Source organism: Dermochelys coriacea, chromosome 5, assembly GCF_009764565.3.
Source record: "Dermochelys coriacea isolate rDerCor1 chromosome 5, rDerCor1.pri.v4, whole genome shotgun sequence".
NCBI classification, from domain to species: Eukaryota; Metazoa; Chordata; order Testudines; family Dermochelyidae; genus Dermochelys; species Dermochelys coriacea.
This window is the reverse complement of record NC_050072.1, coordinates 70600946-70623056: the sequence shown is the minus strand read 5'-3', so window position 1 is coordinate 70623056 and position 22111 is coordinate 70600946. Positions and strand designations below refer to the sequence as shown.

Below are 22111 nucleotides of genomic sequence, written 5' to 3'. Positions count from 1 at the left end.
GTGGAACACAAGGGATGTTTCATTAACAACAACGCGGGATGGCCGGGAAAGGTTCATGACGCTTGCGTCTTCAGGAACTCTGGTCTGTTTAAACAGCTGCAGGAAGGGATTTACTTCCCAGACCAGAAATAACTGTTGGGGATGTTGAAATGCCAATAGTTATCTTTGGGGACCCAGCCTACCCCTTAATCCCCTGGCTCATGAAGCCGTACAGAGGCACCCTGGACAGTTGTCAGGAGCTGTTCAACTATAGGCTGAGCATGTGCAGAATGATGGTAGAGTGTGCATTTGGATGTTTAAAGGGTCACTGGTGCAGTTTACTGACTCGCTCAGACCTCAGCAAAACCAATATTCCCATTGTTATTTCTGCTTGTTGCGTGTCACAATCTCTGTGACAGGTTTCAGAGTAGCAGCCGTGTTAGTCTGTATTCGCAAAAAGAAAAGGAGTACTTGTGGCACCTTAGAGACTAACAAATTTATTAGAGCATAAGCTTTCGTGAGCTACAGCTCACTTCATCGGATGCATTTGGTGGAAAAAGCAGAGGAGAGATTTATATACACACACACACACACAGAGAACATGAAACAATGGGTTTATCATACACACTGTAAGGAGAGTGATCACTTAAGATAAGCCATCACCAGCAGCAGGGGGGGGGGGGAGGAGGAAAACCTTTCATGGTGACAAGCAGGTAGGCTAATTCCAGCAGTTAACAAGAATATCAGAGGAACAGTGGGGGGTGGGGTGGGAGGGAGAAATACCATGGGGAAATAGTTTTACTTTGTGTAATGACTCATCCATTCCTAGTCTCTATTCAAGCCTAAATTAATTGTATCCAGTTTGCAAATTAATTCCAATTCAGCAGTCTCTCGTTGGAGTCTGTTTTTGAAGCTTTTTTGTTGAAGTATAGCCACTCTTAGGTCTGTGATCGAGTGACCAGAGAGATTGAAGTGTTCTCCAATTGGTTTTTGAATGTTATAATTCTTGACGTCTGATTTGTGTCCATTCATTCTTTTACGTAGAGACTGTCCAGTTTGGCCAATGTACATGGCAGAGGGGCATTGCTGGCACATGATGGCATATATCACATTGGTAGATGCGCAGGTGAACGAGCCTCTGATAGTGTGGCTGATGTGATTAGGCCCTATGATGGTATCCCCCGAATAGATATGTGGACAGAGTTGGCAACGGGCTTTGTTGCAAGGATAGGTTCCTGGGTTAGTGGTTCTGTTGTGTGGTGTGTGGTTGCTGGTGAGTATTTGCTTCAGATTGGGGGGCTGTCTGTAAGCGAGCCATCGCTCTCTCAGATCTTGGGAGACAGACCAGTCCTTGCTTACAGACAGCCCCCCAATCTGAAGCAAATACTCACCAGCAACCACACACCACACAACAGAACCACTAACCCAGGAACCTATCCTTGCAACAAAGCCCGTTGCCAACTCTGTCCACATATCTATTCGGGGGATACCATCATAGGGCCTAATCACATCAGCCACACTATCAGAGGCTCGTTCACCTGCGCATCTACCAATGTGATATATGCCATCATGTGCCAGCAATGCCCCTCTGCCATGTACATTGGCCAAACTGGACAGTCTCTACGTAAAAGAATGAATGGACACAAATCAGACGTCAAGAATTATAACATTCAAAAACCAATTGGAGAACACTTCAATCTCTCTGGTCACTCGATCACAGACCTAAGAGTGGCTATACTTCAACAAAAAAGCTTCAAAAACAGACTCCAACGAGAGACTGCTGAATTGGAATTAATTTGCAAACTGGATACAATTAACTTAGGCTTGAATAGAGACTGGGAATGGATGAGTCATTACACAAAGTAAAACTATTTCCCCATGGTATTTCTCCCTCCCCCCCCCCCCACTGTTCCTCTGATATTCTTGTTAACTGCTGGAATTAGCCTACCTTGCTTGTCACCATGAAAGGTTTTCCTCCTTCCCCCCCCCTGCTGCTGGTGATGGCTTATCTTAAGTGATCACTCTCCTTACAGTGTGTATGATAAACCCATTGTTTCATGTTCTCTGTGTGTTTGTATATAAATCTCTCCTCTGCTTTTTCCACCAAATGCATCCGATGAAGTGAGCTGTAGCTCACGAAAGCTTATGCTCTAATAAATTTGTTAGTCTCTAAGGTGTCACAAGTACTCCTTTTCTTTTTGCGAATCTCTGTGACAGTAAGGGGGAGACATTTATGGCAGAGTGGGAGGTTGATGCAAATCGTCTGGCTGCTGAATACATGCAGCCAGACCCCAGGGCGGTTAGAAGAGCACAGCAGGAAGCGGTGCGCATCAGAGAAGCTTTGAAAACCAGTTTCATGACTGGCCAGGGTACTGTGTGACAGTTCTGTTTGTTCCTCTTGATGAAAACCCGCCCCTTGGTTGACTCTAATTCCCTGTAAGCCATCCGCCCTCCCGCCTTTGATCACAGCTTGCTTACAAAGGAAATAAAGTCAATATTGTTTAAAAAACATGTATTCTTTATTAATTGATTACAAAAATAGGGAGATAACTCACAAGGTAGCCCGGGTGGGGTGTGGCAGGAAGGTAGGAGGGAAGGAAAAGGCCACTTTAAAACTTGTTGAATGCCAACCTTCTGTTGCTTGGGCTGTCTACTGGGGTGGAGTGGTTGGGTGGCCGGAGCCTCCCACCCCGCGTTCTTGGGCATCTGGGTGAGGAGGCTATGGAACTTGGGGAGGAGGGAGAGCAGTTAAGCAGGGGCTGCAGTGGCAGTCTGTGATCCTGCTGCCATTCATGAACCTCCACCAGACACCGGAGCATGTCCGTTTGATCCCGCAGTATCCCCAGCTTTTCCTCATGTCTCCTCTGATCTTCCTGCTGCCACCTCTCCTCACGTTCATCGGCCACCGTCCTGTACTCTGCTATTGTGTCCCTCCACACAGCTCTGTCAGTGCCGGAGGACTGCATGAGCTCAGAGAACATGTCATCGTGCGTGCGTTTTTTAAGCCGCCTTATCTGAGATAGCCTTTGGGATGGAGGAGGGAGGCTTGAAACATTTGCAGCTGCAGGAGGGAAAAAAAAGGGAGTGAAGTATTTAAAAAGATATATTTTACAGAACAATGGCTATACTCTTTCACGGTGAACAACACTATTCACATTACATAGCACATGTGATTTTGGTACAAGGTTGCATTTTGCATCTTATATTGAGTGCCTGCGGCTTTGGTGTTAGAGATCACACACACGCAGTGCCAGGCAACAGAATTCGGCTTGCAGGCGGCCATGGTAAGCCATAGTCTTTCAGCTTCTGCAACCTTCATAACAGCAGCCCCCTCCTTTCCCATACCAAGCAAAGACCGTTGAGTTGGCCATTTAGTGCTGCGGTTTTCCTGTTAACGTGCAGCAGCAGAAACCAAACTAACCCCCTCCCTCCATCCACTTCTCTGGGATGATCGCTTTTCCCCTCCCCCCACCACCTGGCTGGTATCAGGGAAGATCCCTGCTAGCCAAATGCGAACAGCTCAGCACCAATGGCTCCCCCTCCCACCGCGTGGCTAACTGCGGGGAAAATTTATTTTCAGCCACAGGCAAACAGCCCATAAGGAACGGCCACCTCTGAATGTCCCCTTAATCAAATTACTCTATTTCAACCAGGTTACCATGAACAATATCACTCTCCTGAGGATAACACAGAGAGATAAAGAACGGATGTTGCTTGAATGCCAGCAAACACCGGGACCATACGCTGCCAGGCTTTGTCATGCAATAATACCAGATTACTTTCTGCTAGCATGGCGTGGTAAAGCGTCCTACCATGGAGGACGGAATAAGGCTGGTCTCCCCAGAAACCTTTTGCAAAGGCTTTTAGAGTACCCCCAGGAGAGCCTCATGGAGATGTCCCTGGAAGATTTCTGCTCCATCCCCAGACACGCTAATAGACTTTTCCAGTAGCAGTACTGGCCTCGAATGCATCCTAAGTCCTCAGGGCTACTTAATCATTAAAAAAAAGCTTGCTTTTATAACATGTATTATATTTAAAAAGGTACACTCACCAGAGGTCCCTTCTCCAGCTTTGTTGGGTTGGGAGGGTATTTCAGTCAGGGTGATAAAAAGATCCTGGCTGTTGGGGAAAATGGTGTGCTGTGTGCTCTCCCTAAGCTCGTCCTCCTTCTCATCTTTCCCATCTGCAAAATCCTCAGCCATAGTGGAGGGTACCCCATCCTCGGAGTCCACGGACAGGGGTGGGGTAGTGGTGGCAGCCCCCCCTAGAATTGCATGCAGCTCAGCGTAGAAACGGCATGTCTGGGGCTCTGTCCCGGAGCGTCAGTTTGATTCTTTGGTTTTCTGGTATGCTTGTCTGAGCTCCTTAAGTATCACGCAGCACTGTGTTACTTCCCTGATGTAGCCTCTGTCCCTCACTGCCTCTGAGATTTTTTGAAATGTTTTGGCATTTCGTCTTTTGGAACGATAGTTCTGATAGCACAAATTCCTCTCCCAATATAGTGATCAGATCCAGCACCTCCCGTTCGGTCCATGCTGGAGCTCTTTTTCGATTCTGGGACTGCATGGTCACCTGTGCTGATGAGCTCTTCATGGTCACCTGTGCTGATGAGCTTGCCTGGCCAAACAGGAAATGGGATTCAAAAGTTCCCGGGGCTTTTCCTGTACACCTGGACAGTGCATCCAAGTTCAGAGTGCTGTCCAGAGCGATCATAATGGTGCACTGTGGGATAGCTCCCAGAGGCCAATACCTTCAAATTACATCCACACTAACCCTAATTTGAAACGGTGATGTCGATTTCAGCGCTAAACCCTTTGTTGGGGAGGAGTACAGAAATCGTTTTTAAGAGCCCTTTATGTCCTAGAAATGGCTTTGTTGTGTAGATGGGTGCAGGGTTAATTCGGATTTAATGCTGCTAAATCCGACAAACTCATAGTGTAGACCAGGCCTTAGAAGCCATATAAAGCTCTTCACAGCAGAGAAACAGGGTGGGTGGATCTCCAGAAACAATGTAACCAAAGCGCCGTATGTAAACTTTCCTTTCTCCTTCTAGAACAGCCACTGCAGAGCCCCATGCTTGAGATTTATTAGCAGTAATTAGCCCTTTAGAAGAGGGCTGAAAAGAATATACATTGTAGGAAAATGATTCTGAAACAGGAACTCAACTTGGCTTCCAGATCGAAAGAGTAATGTTAAATAAACATCTGAACAGAGTTCCCTGTAACATTGTTTGGTTTTTTTGGACAAATCTCAGTGAGACATTCACAGTAGAACAGAACTACAGGCACATGAAGATTGAGAAGGATCTCTATGATGCAGTACAGTTTGAAATTTCCCAGAATTATCAGACAGAACCAAAAGCAGGCATTGGCTCCAAGGCAAGGATCAGGCTTGAAAACAAAGAAATTGAGACTACATCAGAGTCCAGACCCAGAGGACAAGGGATCCAAGACCTACAGCTCAAGTCTTGGATCTGAAGGTCTACTTAGCTCAAATATCATCTCAGATCCTTCTCTGATAATGTTTTCATAGCCAAACACCCCCTCCTCTTAGTCAATAGAGTGGAGGAAACTATGCTTTTTCTTTCACTTCAGGATAACAGATCTGAATGTACCTGAATTTCACCTCTACATTATTCTTTGACTTCTCCACTACAATCATTCCCCCCCGCCCCCTTTTCTTTTCCTATCAACAAGGAGTAAGGGGAGTGTTTCTCTCTTTTCTGAACTTCTCATAACAGAAGTTATATTAAGGCTGTGTACTCCAAAAAGCTAATTCATTAAAATGGTAAACAAAGAAAGATTAACAATGGATTCTTAAAATGTACATTTTATGTTGTATAAAAAAAAGTGTTCTAATACATTAGTTCAATAGTTCTGATATACTCACTTTCACACAACGCGTAAATGTGCACTTCTCTCACAACACTCCCTCCAACAGTGAGCATTGCATATTTTGAAAAAAAACCCATTTTTTGTTTGTTGGAATGATAGTACTATCACCTCCACTGTAGACTACTACTATTTTTTTTTATTTTTTTAAAGAAGAGATCTTCATATCTGAGCCTCTCACTTAATAAGAAAGGGGCCCTATTTCCTTGGCTTGGGTCTTTGATCCTTCTTGCATAAGGAGGAGCTCAAGTTTGTTTTTAATAAAAACAGTTTCCCTTAAGCAAAATACATTTAATAGTGTGGCCTGATACACAGCACACTATAAAAAACAGCCTTCCAAAGGATGGGAGTTTTCATTCCACTGCTCTGTGAAGCTTTTAGAGATTAAGATTTGAATCTGTGATACTGCTGTTATTTTGGGGTAAAGGAAAAATCCTTGTAATAAAGATTATTTATTAAAAATGAAAAGTTATAAAAATCATTACTTGAAACACTTCAAAATTGGCCTCAGGGCTCTCCTTGTAACCAGGGCATCGAATTCAAGTACATACATCCCCTCAGAAATGCAGTGAAATGGCTATAACATCCCTGTGATGTCTAATTGCCATTTAAATTAATGAGGATAAAGAGCAAAGTATCTAACATGTGTATACAGCAGCTGCTATGCAAACAATTTTCAACAACTTTCAAACAAATATTTTGACAAATCCACTTTTTTGACTCAAACACGAATAAACAGAAATCTAAACAGGATACAGAGATCAATGCACTTGTAGAAAAGTGGGGTGGGGGAGGGAAATTCTATTTAAACACACATACTCTAAGTTTCAACCCAAAGCAATTTTAAATGATACCAAATAATAAATTCCCCAAAATGAGGCTCATTACTGAAAAACTTAATCCAGTACTTGTGGTTCCTTAGAGACTAAGTGATTTATTTGAGCAAGGGCTTTCATTAGCAACAACTCTCTTAGAAAATCATAGAATATCAGAGTTGGAAGGGACCTCAGGAGATCATCTAGTCCAACCCCCTGATCAAAGCAGGACCAATCCCCAATTTTTTTTTTTTTGCCCCAGATCCCTAAATGGCCCCTCAAGGATTGAACTCGCAACCCTGGGTTTAACAGGCCAATGCTCAAACCACTGAGCTATTCCTCCCCCTCATCGGATGCATTCGATGAAGTGAGCTGTAGCTCACGAAAGCTTATGCTCAAATAAATTTGTTAGTCTCTAAGGTGCCACAAGTACTCCTTTTCTTTTTGCAAATACAGACTAACACGGCAGCTACTCTGAAACTACTTAATCCAGTATTAAGCTTTGGTAATATCACGAAAAGTAATGAAGTTTAGAAAGTTGGTGCTATTTCTTAGGCCTAAATGAAGACAGAAATGATTTAATTATTCCTTCTCTCTCATACACAGAATCTTCTTTATAAAATTGATACAAGATTAATATATTTGAAGTCTAGTTTTCTTTATTTTATTTTCTCCTCTAATGTGAAGCTATACTACATATCTAAGTGCAAATCAGTATAACTTATACTTTTTATTTCAAGTGACATACCTGATATGCTTCATGTGATATTGTAGTTGTGCCATCCCATACTCCACTAACCTGGACCATAACAGGTTTTCCCGAAGGAGATAATACTTTAACTTTGGGTGAACTCACATAGATTGAAACCACTGAGAACCGCTCCTGTTCTGTAGGATTATAAACCAAAAGGTACCTGCAAAAATATTTTTGCCATATTATCTTTATGAAAATCATTTTTTCTTTTCAAGTTATTAATTAGTGTGAAATAATACATATACGTGGAATAATTAAATCTATTATATATGTATACAATGAAAATATATGAAAACTAAACAGGAAAAACAATGGACACCTTTCTTAATGCTACTTTTTTTCATAGGCTTTAGACAGAAAGAGGTATCTTATGGTACTCACAAAAATTCTAATACATTTAGCAAATGAAATGCTTAGGAATTTTCTTTAGCCATTACAAATACAATCTTAATGCTAAAATTGTTCTTAATGTCAATGTTCTTTAAAAGACTGAATTATTGAACACTAAGAGTAAAAGGTTGTTCACTGTTCAATTCTGCATTAAGTTTATTTGTAGATTACGTAAAATAAGAACGATAGCTTCCTATTGGGTTCAGTGTAAATGACAAAAGAACCAAAAGGCAAACTGTAAAGATTTTAAAACATTTTAGTAAGAATTTGTTAAGACCTTTGTTTTTGAAATACCCACTGCTGAGGCTGAAAGTTTTGAAGGGAAAAAAAACAGTGATAGGAAAAATAATAGCCTTTAAAACTTATTGAAATCTGGTTATAACTAGATTGGATATACATTCTTTTTCCATATGATCATATGAATGCAGTTTAAAGTATCAATGCTCATTTATGTCTTCAAAGTTACATGCTTAACTATTGCAGGATAAGACCCTGTATGGAAATGTTTCCAGGAACTGTGTGTCTATTTGTAAAACATGTCTGTGTGTATGTAATCTTTCCACATAGCATATTCATATGAAAAGTGCAAAATACCATAAATTGGATTGATAAATGTGTTCACCAGAAAATACAGATCCGACAATGTATAAGTTGACAGGCTTCTTATAGCCCAAGTTATAGGAGTATTTCCTTGCTATTTGGACATAACTTCACGTGCCATGTTGTCTAAGTATACAGAATACTAAAATCTCTGAGGCATGATATAACAGCATAACTCTGATTATCTTCCTCAATATGTGTTTGTGTGCAGGGGAAGGGGAAGAAAGAATAAGTTTAGAGTTACAGAATAAGAAGATGAAGGTAGTAATGACTGCTGGGCAAGTTCCTAAGCACAGGACAGAGTTGGATGACAACAAGGAGTTGTGGTAAGCCAGAAAGACGAGGCAGAAAGGACAGCTGGAAAAAAGTGATGAAGTAGAAAGGCAAGAAAGATGAGAGGAGAAGGAGTGAGAGAGAGAGTATGGAGAAGACCAGGAGCAACAGGGTAATCATAAATGGCCACTGGCCAGCTAGTCAGTTTACAACCTATGGCTTTGCTAACTAGCTTAGAAAAAGTACAGCTTCATACCAGGCATCATGGAACATGCCACTTGCTAGCTGACAGTGGGGGAAAGATTAATTTAAGTGATAAAGTTTCAGAGACCAGCTGAAGAAGTCCCATTGAATAAACAAAGGGTTTCACCACTCTGAGTACATACCAACTTTTTTCCAGACTGATGTTAACCTTTAAAACCATGTTTCATAGTGAAGAATTTAGTGTTAGCTTTATTAAATAATTGGTTTATATTTCACATTTAGATTCTCCTTTTGAATAGAAAGGTGTGAAAACTAAAATCACAATTCAGAATGCAGACAATTCATTTGATGGAGCTACAGTTAATTATGGAAGAGTTAACTTAATGGGGAAATTGTCACAAAAGAAAAACATGAATCTATGTTTTATTTTCTTGTGCCTGGATGTTTAATATATTTTCAAATTCTACTTCAGCAGAACTGAAGAATTCATTCTCAGTGTGTATGACATAATTAAGTTATGCACATACAACAGAGGATAAAAATAGTTGCATACCATTTTAAAATGCCATTTAACTCCTACACTCAAATCACACACCCAGGATCATTAACTGCAAAAAAAATTTCTAGATTAATTATGAGACATCACATTGATATAGGATTTACTTCACCTATACAATATCATCTTGCAGAACAATATCCACCAAGATACAATTGCTGGGTATATCCTGCCTACATCAAACATGGAGGTCAGTTTGGCACCATCTAAAGATTTTATAATCTGAATTTAAAGGTAAAAACGACCTCCATTTCAGAGGCAATTCACAGTTACGCTACTCTCACCATTCAGAGCACTTCTTTGTGGCACTGCCTCAGGGTAAAATAAGTAATACCTATGACGGGTTTGGTCACCGAGCCCCTTTGGGACTGTCACCTGATGTGCTAGAATTACCTCTGAGCCAGTTTTCCCCGCCAGCTTGGGACTCCAGAACCCTGCCTAGTTGAGCCAGACACGGAAGGCAGCTTCAACACAGACCCAGGTCTGGTCCACGCCCCCAAAGCTGCAGACTAACCAAAAACTGCTCAGCAGGTCACCCATCTCCAGCACCCAGACACCCAGTTCCCAATGGGATCCAAACCCCAAACAAATCCGTTTTACTCTGTATAAAGCTTATACAGGATAAACTCATAAATTGTCTGCCCTCTATAACACTGATAGAGAGAGATGCACAGCTGTTTGCTCGCCCAGGTATTAATCACTTACTCTGGGTTTACTAGAAAACAAAAATGATTTTATTAAGTACAAAAAGTAGGACTTAAGTGGTTTCAAGTAATAACAGACAGAACAAAGTAAGTCATCAAGCAAAATAAAGCAAAAACACGCAAGTCTAAGCCTAATATATTAAGAAATTGTTTACAGGTAAAATCTCACCCTCAGAGATTTTCCAATAAGCTTCTTTCACAGATTAGACTCCTTCCTAGTTTGGGCCCAATCCTTTCCCCTGGTGCAGTCCTTGTTAGTTCCAGCTCAGGTGGTAACTAGGGGTTCTCTCATGACTGGCAGCCCCCCTTGTTCTTTTCCACCCCCTTTTATAGCTTAGGCACAAGGCGGGAATCTTTTGTCTCTCTGGGTCCCCACCCCTCCTCCTAAAAGGAAAACTACCAGATTTAAGATGGATTCCAGTATCATGTGACATGGTCACATGTCCTATGAGACCTCATTCTTCATTACCCAGGGACTGTCCCACACGTACACAGAAAGGCTTGCAGGTAAACAGAGCCATTTACAGGTCACTGATTCTGAAGCACCCTCAATGGCTTTCACTTAATGGGTTTACATCAGTAATACAAGTTAATATCTTATTCTCCTAACTTCAGACATAGAAATAATACATGCAAACAAATAGGATGAACACACTCAGTAGACCTTAAGGTTTGTAATACCTTACAAGAGACCTTTCACAAGCAGCATATTCCAGTTACATTATATTCACACTCAATCATATTTCCATAAAACATTATAGAGTGCAATGTCACAGTATCTTCTTTCAAGAAATTAAAAATTCTCTTCTGTTTCGATTGGCCAGTAATACCCTGAAGCAGAAAGTCTGCAGTCAGAACATTTTACCTCAGACGTATCAGTGAGATGTGGCCTAATCCGCTGTTAATAAAATGCTCTTAGAAACTCCTCCTCCAGAGCAAGATAGTGCACTGTTGCTTAGATTTCCCCCTAGGTTCATCATTGTGTTTGATTCTTCAATTAAAAAGAAAGATTCATGGATAAAGATCTTGTCTCTTACTGGGAGTATGTACCGTGCCTAGTAAATACAGGCTGTGATTTTGGTCTCGCCCTCTAAGTGTTCCTATAATACAAATAAACAAATAAATAAATAATGAAGTGGTCATCATTAAAATCTTCACTAGTACTGTTTGCAAGTAATTAACATTACCACAGTATTCCTTATAACCAGACGAGGGACTATCATGAACATTGCAGTAATATTATTTATGCAAATGCAAAGTTGTAGAGATTCTAATGTGATCACTATAATTACTCACATATATAGTGAAAATTTCTAAGTTGTTTTAAGACAACTGACTTTTTTTCAAATAATACAATTTAACAATTGGTAAGACCCACGATTAAATTAAATAAAAATTAAAGAGGGGAAAATTACTCCTCTAAATCTGCTTCTTTGAAGACACCTTCATGCAGGATTCTCACTCGTGTGTCTTGAGCTACCAGCATGAAGGCAAAACTAACCTAGCTCATAGGCTTTTTGGCCTTTACAGGAAATTGTAGCAGCAGGCATCATACAGATTTTCTGACACCCTGACCAATGTACGCCAACAGCTGCCTCTACAACCTTCCAGTCAATTCCTGCTCCTAACACATAACGAACTGAAATGTCTCTTATATGAAGAAATGAAACAAAAATTTGTCAGGATAAAAATTACGATGTTCAACAGTACATCAATTCAAAAACATTCTCTAATTCGGTGCTGGATTGAGGAATGTGAATCCTGCATACCTTCAAAGAAGGAGAATTACAGTCAAGCAATTCTCCCTTCTTATAAATAATTAGTATACTCTTGGGCTAAGTTCTTTACGGAACATTGTAAAATAAAAACAAACAATAAATCATTGCAACAGGCAGTCATAAAAACATAGATCAATATCCACCAGGTAAGAAGCTAACAAGAATCTATTTTTTCTATACAAGGAAAGAATGAGGCCTCCAAACAAACATCACTCGAACAAACAGCACCTCTAGGATATATCCTCATAAAAATAAACCTTTCAAAATTTTGGCCATCTCAAGTAAGGATAATCTCAATACAGGGGACAGGAAAATGCAGGTACCCCTTCTTTAGAAGCAGCTCTATGGAACAGAGAGAAGTAAGGCTCTAAGTTGGAAGATAAATATAAGAAATTGTATCTTGAAAAAAAGTATGTAGTGAACATTGTGTCATAAAACCATGACTGAAATATTCTTGAGGCTTGCAAGAAGCTGCTCTGCCTCAGATAGCATGAACGAATGAGACCCAACGGCTGCCTAGCCAAGAAATGGCAGTAAGAGATACAAGCCAATAATCATTTAATCTACTGAGATTGTTGCAAGAATGTTTACCAAAAGGAAAAAAAAACAGCTGAGAGGACCCTGAGGTCTTCACTTCATTTCAAATAAAGCCACATGGACCATACTATGGCCAACTTGTGATGAACCACCCCACTGGAATGGGCAGGCACGCTGGTCCTGGAAAATATGCTATGGGGGTGGGAAAAATCAATCAATCAATTAGGAGCCCAAAGTACACTCACACTGCTAATTCATTGCCATCAAAAAATGGCCTTCCTGTGGAAGAAAATTAAGGTCTTAGGATCTAATTCTTCTAAAAGGAGCTTTCCTTAGTTCTGTCAAGACTACGTCAAAATCTCACAACATAGGGCTTTTTAACAGGAGTGTGTCAACAGTGTCAAGCCTCACATAAACCTGATGACAAATGTCTTAAGAGACGCTATTTTCAACTAGTTAATAAGGTCAAAATAGCAACCAAATATAATTAGAGCACATCAATCTATGTTAGACTCTGGAAGATGAAGAAGTAAAGCAAAGCAGTGTGTGTGTGGAGCAATTAAAGGGATCCGCATGGGTTTGCTTTGACCACATTACAAACTTCTTCCACTTACAACTGTAAATTCTTCTGAGAGACCAAGAGGGAAATAAGCGATCTGTTTAAAAGCTGCCATATCCATGAATCTCTACCACATCAGGAACCAAGATGCCAGGGAAAGGAGCTCGAGTTGGGATGAATCCGTTTGCCCTCTTTCCCAGGAAGGCTTAGATTTACTGCCACATCTCTTCCTTATATAAAAAAATGCCTTACTGCATTTTTGGGGATGTGATGCAACATAAAGGTTACTCGCCTGTAACCAGAGTTCAAGATGGACTCCGCATATTGACTTGCGCAAGGAAGGCACTGACCAGGACTGTACAGCTTATGCAATGGAACTCTAATCTAGCATTGCCTGCTGGAGCACTCACACACACCCCTTCCCTCAATTTTTCTGAGCATTCTGAAGGCATGACTACAGAAGTGCTTCAGGTGCCTCAGCATCTTCCACTGCATCCTCAGGCCCTGTATGGTAATCAGGGCTTCAAGGAAGAGGGGAAGGTGGGCAGCGAGCATGAATATGCAAAGTTCATCTTGAAGAACTCAAGTTGCAGTTGAGTAAACTTAATTTTTTCAAGTGTTCTCTGCATATTCCCACATTTGGAATAGTTTAGCTACTAGTACTCCCACCAAGGAAGGAAAGAGAGTCCTAGTTAAGTGAGGATTGAAGAACCACCCTGACAAATTTAACGTCCAATCCGGATGCTAGATCCGCAGAGTAACATTTGGTCAACATGTCAATAGAACTCTTTGTTGCTGCTCTGCATATTTCAAAATGTGGGATATGTCTATAAAAAGCCAGAGATGCTGCTTTGGCTCTAATAAAGTGGGACTTAATCTCTTCAGCAAGAGAGACAGATGATGTTTTATAGGCTTCTTGGATACATAATCTAACCCACCCTGAATAGTGTTCAGATTGTAACAGCCTGATTTTTTCTCCTTTCTGCATAAAATTAAGAGATTATCTAAGCTCTTCAATTCTGTTCAAGATAGCCAATAAGCTAACAACCTTTTCACATCCTCATGCACACAGTCTTGCACAACTTCTAATGCTTCTATTGGGAAATACCTAGCCAGGTCCTAAGTCACCTTTTGCAGTTCAATGGTTTATACTTGGTTGTCCATACTGAGTAAACTAACAGTTGCATAATGGTAAATCCATCTATCAGATTAAACCCAGGGTTCTGGGACAGAGTAATGTTTTGGCTAGACTTTCCTCCTGCCATGGCTGTTTCTGCCAGTTGTCATGAAGGGGTTGGAAAACATTTTCTACTGCATTTGGAGATCTAATAAGCCATATACACTTTTATCATTAACTCACCAAGAACAGGCCACTGAAACCTCTGCATCTTCAATACCATCTACTATAGGATTACCGCTTCCACCCAAGCAGTTTACTACATTTCACTAATATGTAGGACCATTAGCACTGACTTGACAAATGATGCTTCTGACTGCTCCTAGACCCTCATCATCAAGACCAGTGATCCTGCTGATACAGCCAACTCTCAAAGTCAGGTATCAATGTTAGTGAAAAGAGCACAACTTTTGCACAAGAATTCTGACAGACTGATGAAGGATCTTCCAGCTATGTGCTGAGGATGAGACTGTTGCCAAGGCAGCCTTAAAAACAAAGCTGATGAATCTAACTAGGTCTGAGATCATACACTGCCCCAGAAGTTCCCTGAATCTGTTTCCAATTCCTGTCTTGTGCTTCAACAGTAGCACAGTGAAAGACAACTAACTGGCTCTCACACCAAGCCAGCTGTTGACATTTCTTCTAAAGAACCAGAGCTAATTTACCACCAATTTGAGGCAGCATCAATGCCACATCTTCAAGATACCTGAACTTATGATGCTGTCAGTGCACATTGCTTTGAGGCAACCTGGGGGGTTGGATCTGTATCAACACCAAGTCCTGGTGCTCAGTGGAAGAACTTGATTTGCGTTTTTGTTTCAGGGATTGATCCTCTGAAGCAATGCAAGTCTGATACGAAACAGACTTAATGGAGTCCTCTGGGGAGCTTCCAGGAGGAATTTCTTATTTCCCACAAAATGTGAGTACTCTGAATGGCGTTTCCAGACAGATCTGCTCAATTACAATGCAGTGGACACAGTCGTAATGCTCATCCAAGACTAAAACTTTTCTACCATAGGCACATTACTTGAAGCTGTTGAGCTTCTTTCCTTGAGATGCAGGGAGAAAGCCTAAAAAAAGAAAGCATCACTGAAAGAAATGCATCCAAGGTTGACAAGAGATGCAGCCAAGAATCTAGCGTATGCACCAAAGCAACAAATAACCCTGTGCATAAAGGAAAAAAGGGATGACAGAAAAAGAGCCAATGAAGTGTGAACACAGAAAAAGCACTGAAAGGGTAGTGTACATATTTTAGTGATTTACTCTTCTTTATTATATTTCATTATAAGCCCATTTGTAATGGATCATAGAGTTAGTGCCCATGAGAGAGAAAATTATTGTATACCAAAGGAAAGCTATGAGTCTAGAGAAATCTAACCTGTAAGATTTGAAAAATAATTACAGATTACATACAGATTTGTGGTAATCTTGGAAAACAGCATCTTAATCTGTACAACAGGTTACACAGTGAACTAATGTGCTATTACTAATTTATGAGTATTTCTTCTGTAGTCTAAACGTATTATAACTGGGACAAGGTTAAACATTCTTATTAAACGCTAGATGCTACAGTATGTGATGCGTACAGGCAAAATAAATCAGTCATTTTGCTAAGTGGAAGATGCTTATGGAGAAAATGTAGAGAGAAGGAATTTTTAACATTCACATATAGAAATGCATTGCACAGAATATCCATTTGTCCACTCGAGGCCAGAAACTAGAATTTCCTGTGTGAAATGTCTTGCCCATGGTACAATAAAAAGAATTTACATTCCAAGTTCATAGACAAATGTATTAATAAGGATCTATTACGGTTAATATTAAAATTCAAGTCAAATATTTATCAACAAATAAACAATTCTTAGTCATTTAAATCCCAGTGCCACTTATGCAGATTTTTCAGGTCATGGCTGAATTCTAACTACAATGCAAAAGGTGTATGTGGGTTTTTTTCATTGCATTACAAGATATAAGGGACTGCGGAAGACTTCGTTACAGCCTAGCCAGGGAACTTCCGCTTTCTCGAGCCGAGAGGTTACTGTGGGACATAGATAGTTGCTTCGTTACTGTGGGATAGAGATAGTTCTTGAAGGACACAGCTGCTTTGTTATTGTAAAGATAGTTCTTGAAGGACACAACTGCTTTGCATGGCCCTTCACCAGGTAGTAGAAAGCCCCCCTTTAAGAAGCACCTAATTTTATATTCATGAGCTGTTTTTGTGTAATGCTTATTAACGTTGACTGTCTGCCCCCCGTCGGATTCTGTCCCAGGCAAAGCTCCGGTGTGCTGGGTTCCCTGCTTCTGTGACTGCAACGCTTGGACTCCCTGTTGCGGGTGGGTCACTAACCTTCAATAAAGCCAATAACTCACGGCTGTGGGCAAGCCTCGTTTTTCTCAGAGTACTTCTGCCAGGCCTGTGGTGCTTCGAGCACCCTGGCCCAGAACATTTAGCGCAGCGAGCAGGGTACTCTGAGAAGCAATGCCACTTTGGCTGAAGGTAGGGGAAGTGGGGAAGCCGTCGCTGTCCCTATAGCGTATACCAGGCTGGCCCTTGACGGAGCGCTGGGGGCCGGTGGCACGGGTTATGGCCGGGTGGGCTACCCCGGCAGACTGGCTGGAGTTCCAACAGGCTGCAGGGGTCACGCCCATGCAGCTGGTTGAGGGATTACACTGGTTGCGAGCGAACCGGCACTCTGGGACGGAGCGGCAGGCAATGGGGGAACTAGAGTGGCTCCTCCTGACTGCGGTCCAGGCCCAGGATGAGGAGGTGCTCCGCTTACAGCGGGCACTGGAAGGGAAGACTCAGGAATGCACGGCGCAGGTGGAGGCCCGTGCCGTGGCTCAAGAAGTGGTCACCTCCCAAGCGGAGGGCGCCCAGGAGCCGACACGACGCTGCGAAGTGTTGGTTGCCCAGGTAGCGAATAAAAGGCACCTCAGGCACAGGCGGCAGCCGGTCACCATCGCCCAGGTGCGTGCAGTGACCGCTGCCCCCTCCTGGGACCCTGAGACTTGAGATGGGAATATTTGGGACTCCTCATCCTTGGATGGGGGGGGAGGAATCCCCTGCTGTGGCTCTGGCACACCTGGTCCAGGAGTTGCGGGTCCAAGGAGGCACCCTACAACCAGAAGTTGTCCGCACGTTTAAAACGAGTGAGTTGCAGGAAATTGTGAAGATGTTCCGACAGGGAGAGCGTCCTGCAGTGGCTCGTGAGGGTCTGGGGCAATCCAAGTAACATGGTTTTGTTGCTTTCTTATGAATTTCAACAGTTGGGGGTCCAATCGCAAGACTCTCAGGTATGTGCACAATTGGCAAAGCCGCCGTGGCCGCAGGCCGGGGGGCAAGACATCGAAAGCCCCTCGTTGTACCGCTGGCTGGCGGCTGCAGTGGAGGCGGCCTACCCCTTGGTGGGGGAGTTGGAGGCACAGGCGCACCCCTAGAAGACCGTTCCGGAAGGGGTGCAAACCCTCCGTCAACCGGGAACGGCCTGGGCTGCCTCCACGGGCGGGGAGATGGGGCCGACGATGTACCGGTGACAAAAATCCATTAAAGCCACAGTGGCTGGCCCCAATGAGTTAAAACCTTCCCTCCTCGCCGCCGTCATGGCAGAGAATGGGCGCGTGGGAGACTTGGCAGCCACCCTTATGCAATTGGAAGCCGCCTTGGCGGGTGCTAGGCCAAGAGCCATACGGGCTGCAAAGGGATAGCAAGGGGGACAGGAGAAAGGAGAGTTGCAGGTGCCCCAGAAGACCTTGTGGCTAGATCTCTTGCAGGCTGGTGTCCCTCACGAGGAAATCAATGGAAAGCCGACGGCGGACTTATACAAGCGGTGGATGCAGCTGCCCCCTACCAAACGTAGTGCCGGAGGAAAAGAGGAGAAGAGTGTGGAGCGAACCAAGCCTGCAGAGCCCTCTGCTCCGCCAGCAGAGTGGAAACTGCCACGCCCGTATTGACAGCATGGCAGGTCCTCCATTCCGTGTGTCGCGGCGGCCACACACAGGAGGGAGGCGGGGGACCGACGCCCCTATGTACCCCTAGCTATTCGCTGGCCGAGGGGAAGAGTCCAACACGTGTTGGCATTGTTAGATACAGGTGCTGAGATCACCAACTTGCACTCCGCGCAGACCCAGGGCCGAGCCACTGTCATTAAAGGCCTCAGAGGAGCGGAGACCCCGGCGTCTGAGTTACTGTCCCTCTGACCCTGGGGAAGGCTCCCCCATTCTGGGCCACTGTTTTGGTGGCCGCTATTGGAGAATACATACTGGGCATCAACATCCTGCGGGGTCGCTCTGTGGATACCCAGTACAGCCTCTTCGCGTTCGGACATCCCCGGTATGTAAGTGCGCCTCGGGTACGGGAGGTACGGGCATTGACAATTCTACGGGGCTCCCCTTGTTGGGAGCCCGTGGTGTTGCCTTTCCCAACTGCTGTAGTATCTAAACGACAGTATCGCCTCCCTGGAGGGGAGGAGAAGATCACCCAGACAATCAGCGTGCTGTTAGAGGCCAAGATTATTCGGCCCACCTTAAGCCCATATAATAGCTCCCTTTGGCCAGTGTGGAAACTGGATGGGACTTGGTGTATGACGGTAGACTATCGTGAGTTGAACAGGGTCACCCCTCCGCTGACGGTGGTCGTGCCGGATATGGTGACCCTGACCGAGCACATTGTGGCAGCTGCCACGCCCTCGCACGCTGTAATTGACCTCGCGAATACTTTCTTTTCTATCGCCATCGCCCCTGAGAGTCAGGAGCAGTTTGCCTTTTTGTGGCAGGCCCGCCAAAATACTGCGTGTTCTGCCACAGGGCTAGAAGCACTCCCCCACTATTTGCCACCAGTTGGCGAGTGCTGACCTTGCCCGAATACGGCTACCGGACATGACCCGTTGTTACCATTATGTGATGACGTGTTGATATCCGGCCTCTCCCGTGAACTGGTGGTGGATGCGTTACCTGCAGTCCAGATCGGCAAATTCCTTGGAAGGTGCAACAAATGGTGCAGGGTTATCCCCCACCCCAGACGAAGAAAGAGTTGCATGCTTTCCTCGGTCTACTTGGGTTCTGGCATGCCTTCATTCCTCATCCAGCCTTTGCAGGCCTTAGTATGAAAGGAGGCATCCTGGCAATGGCAGCGGAGCCATCAAACTGCCTTTGACCTGTGTAAAGAGGCCCTGCTCACTCATGCTCGGCTCCACGCTCCACAGCCTGGGGTCCCCTTCGAGCTCGAGGTCACCATGGTGGCGGACGTGGCCTCTTGGGGGCTATGGCAGCAGGTAGGGGCCCAGCAAAAGGAACCGATCAGGTTCTGGTCCCGTACGTTGAAGGGGGCTGAACCCGGATACACCCCCCTGGAAAAGCAGATCCTGGCGGTGGTCTGGGCGTTGCAGGATACTGAGTACGTAACGGGCCCCACCCTGGTCATCGTGCGCACGCCCATTCCCCTGGGGCACTGGGTACAGGCAGAATCGGCCCAAATGCAGACAGGGGTTGCACAGAGTGCAACCTACTTTTAGTGGAAGCATTATCTGAAACAATGCATGCTGCTGGGCCGGCCCTCCCTTTCTACCCCACATGCCCTGTTACTGGGGGCCGTCACGTTCGAGCATGTGCTCTCCCTCACGGAAGAGCTGCCCCTGGTGGAAGACCCCGTGCCCGCCTCTCCAATAGAGGCGGCCCCCTCGGTGGACCAACTGTCCACCGAGGAGCAAGAACATGCATGGTTCACGGATGGGTCAGCCTCCTATACAGCGCAGGGAGCCAGGCAATGGCGGGCCATAGTCTATGCCCCCTATGCAGATGTGGCAATGGCTTGGGGAACAGCCAGCTCCAGCCAGTGGGCTGAACTGCGGGCCACCATCCTAGCAATTGAGGGCGTCCCACCACGGGTTTACCTTTATACGGACAGCTGGGTATTATTCAAGGGCCTCCGGACCTGGATAACTGCGTGGGAGGTGAAGGGTTGGGAACTTGCAGGCCGACCTCTGTGGGGAGTGGCACTCTGGCAGCAGCTCCTGCGATATGCCTGACAGGCCCCTCTGGCTGTGCGACATGTAGACACCCACACAAACGCTAAAACCTCTGATGCCCACTGGAATGCGGCGGCCGATGCCATGGCACGGGGGGAGATCTTGCAGCTGGCGGAACGGTACCATGTGGAAGGAGGCCACCAAGGAGCCCGAGCAACGCAAATCACGGCCCTCCGCCAAGGCGCCTCCCTGTCCTTGGCGGCCTGTCGGACGGTTCATGCCAGTTGTCCGGTTTGCTCCCAACTTGGCACCCATTGCCCTCCCAGGACCAACCGGCAGAATTGCTCAGGCTGCAGGTCCCTATCAGGATTGGCAAGTGGACTATATTGGCCCCTTGCCTCAAGAGCGGCGCTGGCAGTATGCCTTTACGGCTGTGAATACATATACTGGCCTGCTGTTTGTATATCCCAGCGCCACCACGGCCGCAGCTACTACGTTGGCTGCGCTACAGCAACTGTGCTCCTCCTATGGAATTCCACGCACTCTACAGAGCGACCAGGGAACCCACTTTATGGCCCAGGCCGTACGGACCTGGGCCGCAGACGTGGCAGTTGACTGGCACTACCATCTTCCATATACGCCTACAGCGAGCGGCCTTATTGAGCGCCAGAATGGACTCTTGAAGGATCAGATCCGTCGCCTCACCCCCACCCATACTCTCCGCGGGTGGTCTGGGGTGCTGGAGCAGGCTGTCTGGCTACTCAACAATCGTTTGTTGGGTGGCAGACGCCCTTCCAGCGTCTGGTCTTTCCCCGTGCCGTACATGCCCACCTACGGGTGAGTCTCATACAGGCACCGTGTGTGATCGACCCTGCGCAAGGCGTAATTACCTTTTACGCACCACACCCTTATGCCCTGCTGCCCGGAGAGGTGGTGAACCCCTGGTCCGCCCAGTCGCAGCTCCAATGTGAGCCACCATGCTTATTTTTCATCACACCATTGATTTCAGGCTTACGATTTTATCCCCCGTATTGGTTAAGTTCGTACCGCTCATTGGGCGCCCTTTCTTGCACCAGCACTGCTACAGAGCCACTGCAATGGGAGCGAGGGGCGGTCCTGTGTAACCTGTTTCCTTTACCTCCCGCAGGCCTAGAAATCAGCGCCCCAAGTGAGACCGAGTGGCACGTATTGGCTAAAGTGTGGTGGACGGTACCGCAGAGGGAATCGCAAGCCGCCGTAGTCCTTACCACCGGGGAAGGATGGGCATACATACTCCTGGAGGGGGAAGACTATCCTCGCATGGTCTCACTCTCCCGCTTGTCGCGGCGCTCCTTATGAGCCTCACCGCTGAAGGAGCTGCCACCTCCTCCATGAATGCCTGGTTGGTGTTAGCCCAAAGTGCTTTAATGCAACATCATTTTGCTTACCGCGTACGTATGCTGTGGGTGCCGTGATAGAAACCCGTTTCATCGGTGTTTGCACCGACCTGACCCTCATCCAGCACTATTCCTTACTGAAGACAATTGATAAGACTATTACATATATGGATTTGTATGCTTTGGGTCCCTCCCAATATAATCTAGACACGTCTATGTATTCATTTCGTCTGGTCAATGTAACTGTTGCCTTCTTTTGTATGTTCTTTGTAAATGACAGGCACGTTGGGGCAAATCACACCAATGTGGAGTTAATCTGTAATGAAAGCACTGAGGTTTCATTTGCACACGGGCATATGAAATTGCCCACAGGATGGTTTCTCGTATGTGGCAGGACCGCTTATTCTTTCATTCCAACCAATAGTTCAGTGGGCCCCTGTGCCCTTGGCCATGTGGCCCCCCCTCATTTTTCCTCATCCTTTACAAGTCTCTGCCCGCCACTGGAGAGACACCATCCCTCTTGACTCCACCTGTAAAGCCGACGTGACGTTATTT

At 45.0% G+C, this 22111-nt stretch overlaps 1 protein-coding gene across 3 annotated transcripts in view; it reads right to left on the bottom strand.

Annotated features, from left to right (window-relative positions):
- The window catches only part of MAN2A1 (mannosidase alpha class 2A member 1), a 208371-nt gene that overhangs the window by 49343 nt on the left and 136917 nt on the right, over window positions 1-22111 (bottom strand). For all 3 annotated transcript variants that reach the window (XM_038402274.2, XM_038402277.2, XM_043514896.1), the window contains exon 13: window positions 7434-7599. In XM_038402274.2, coding sequence (XP_038258202.1) covers window positions 7434-7599 — 166 coding nt within the window. The remainder of the gene's footprint in view (window positions 1-7433; window positions 7600-22111) is intronic.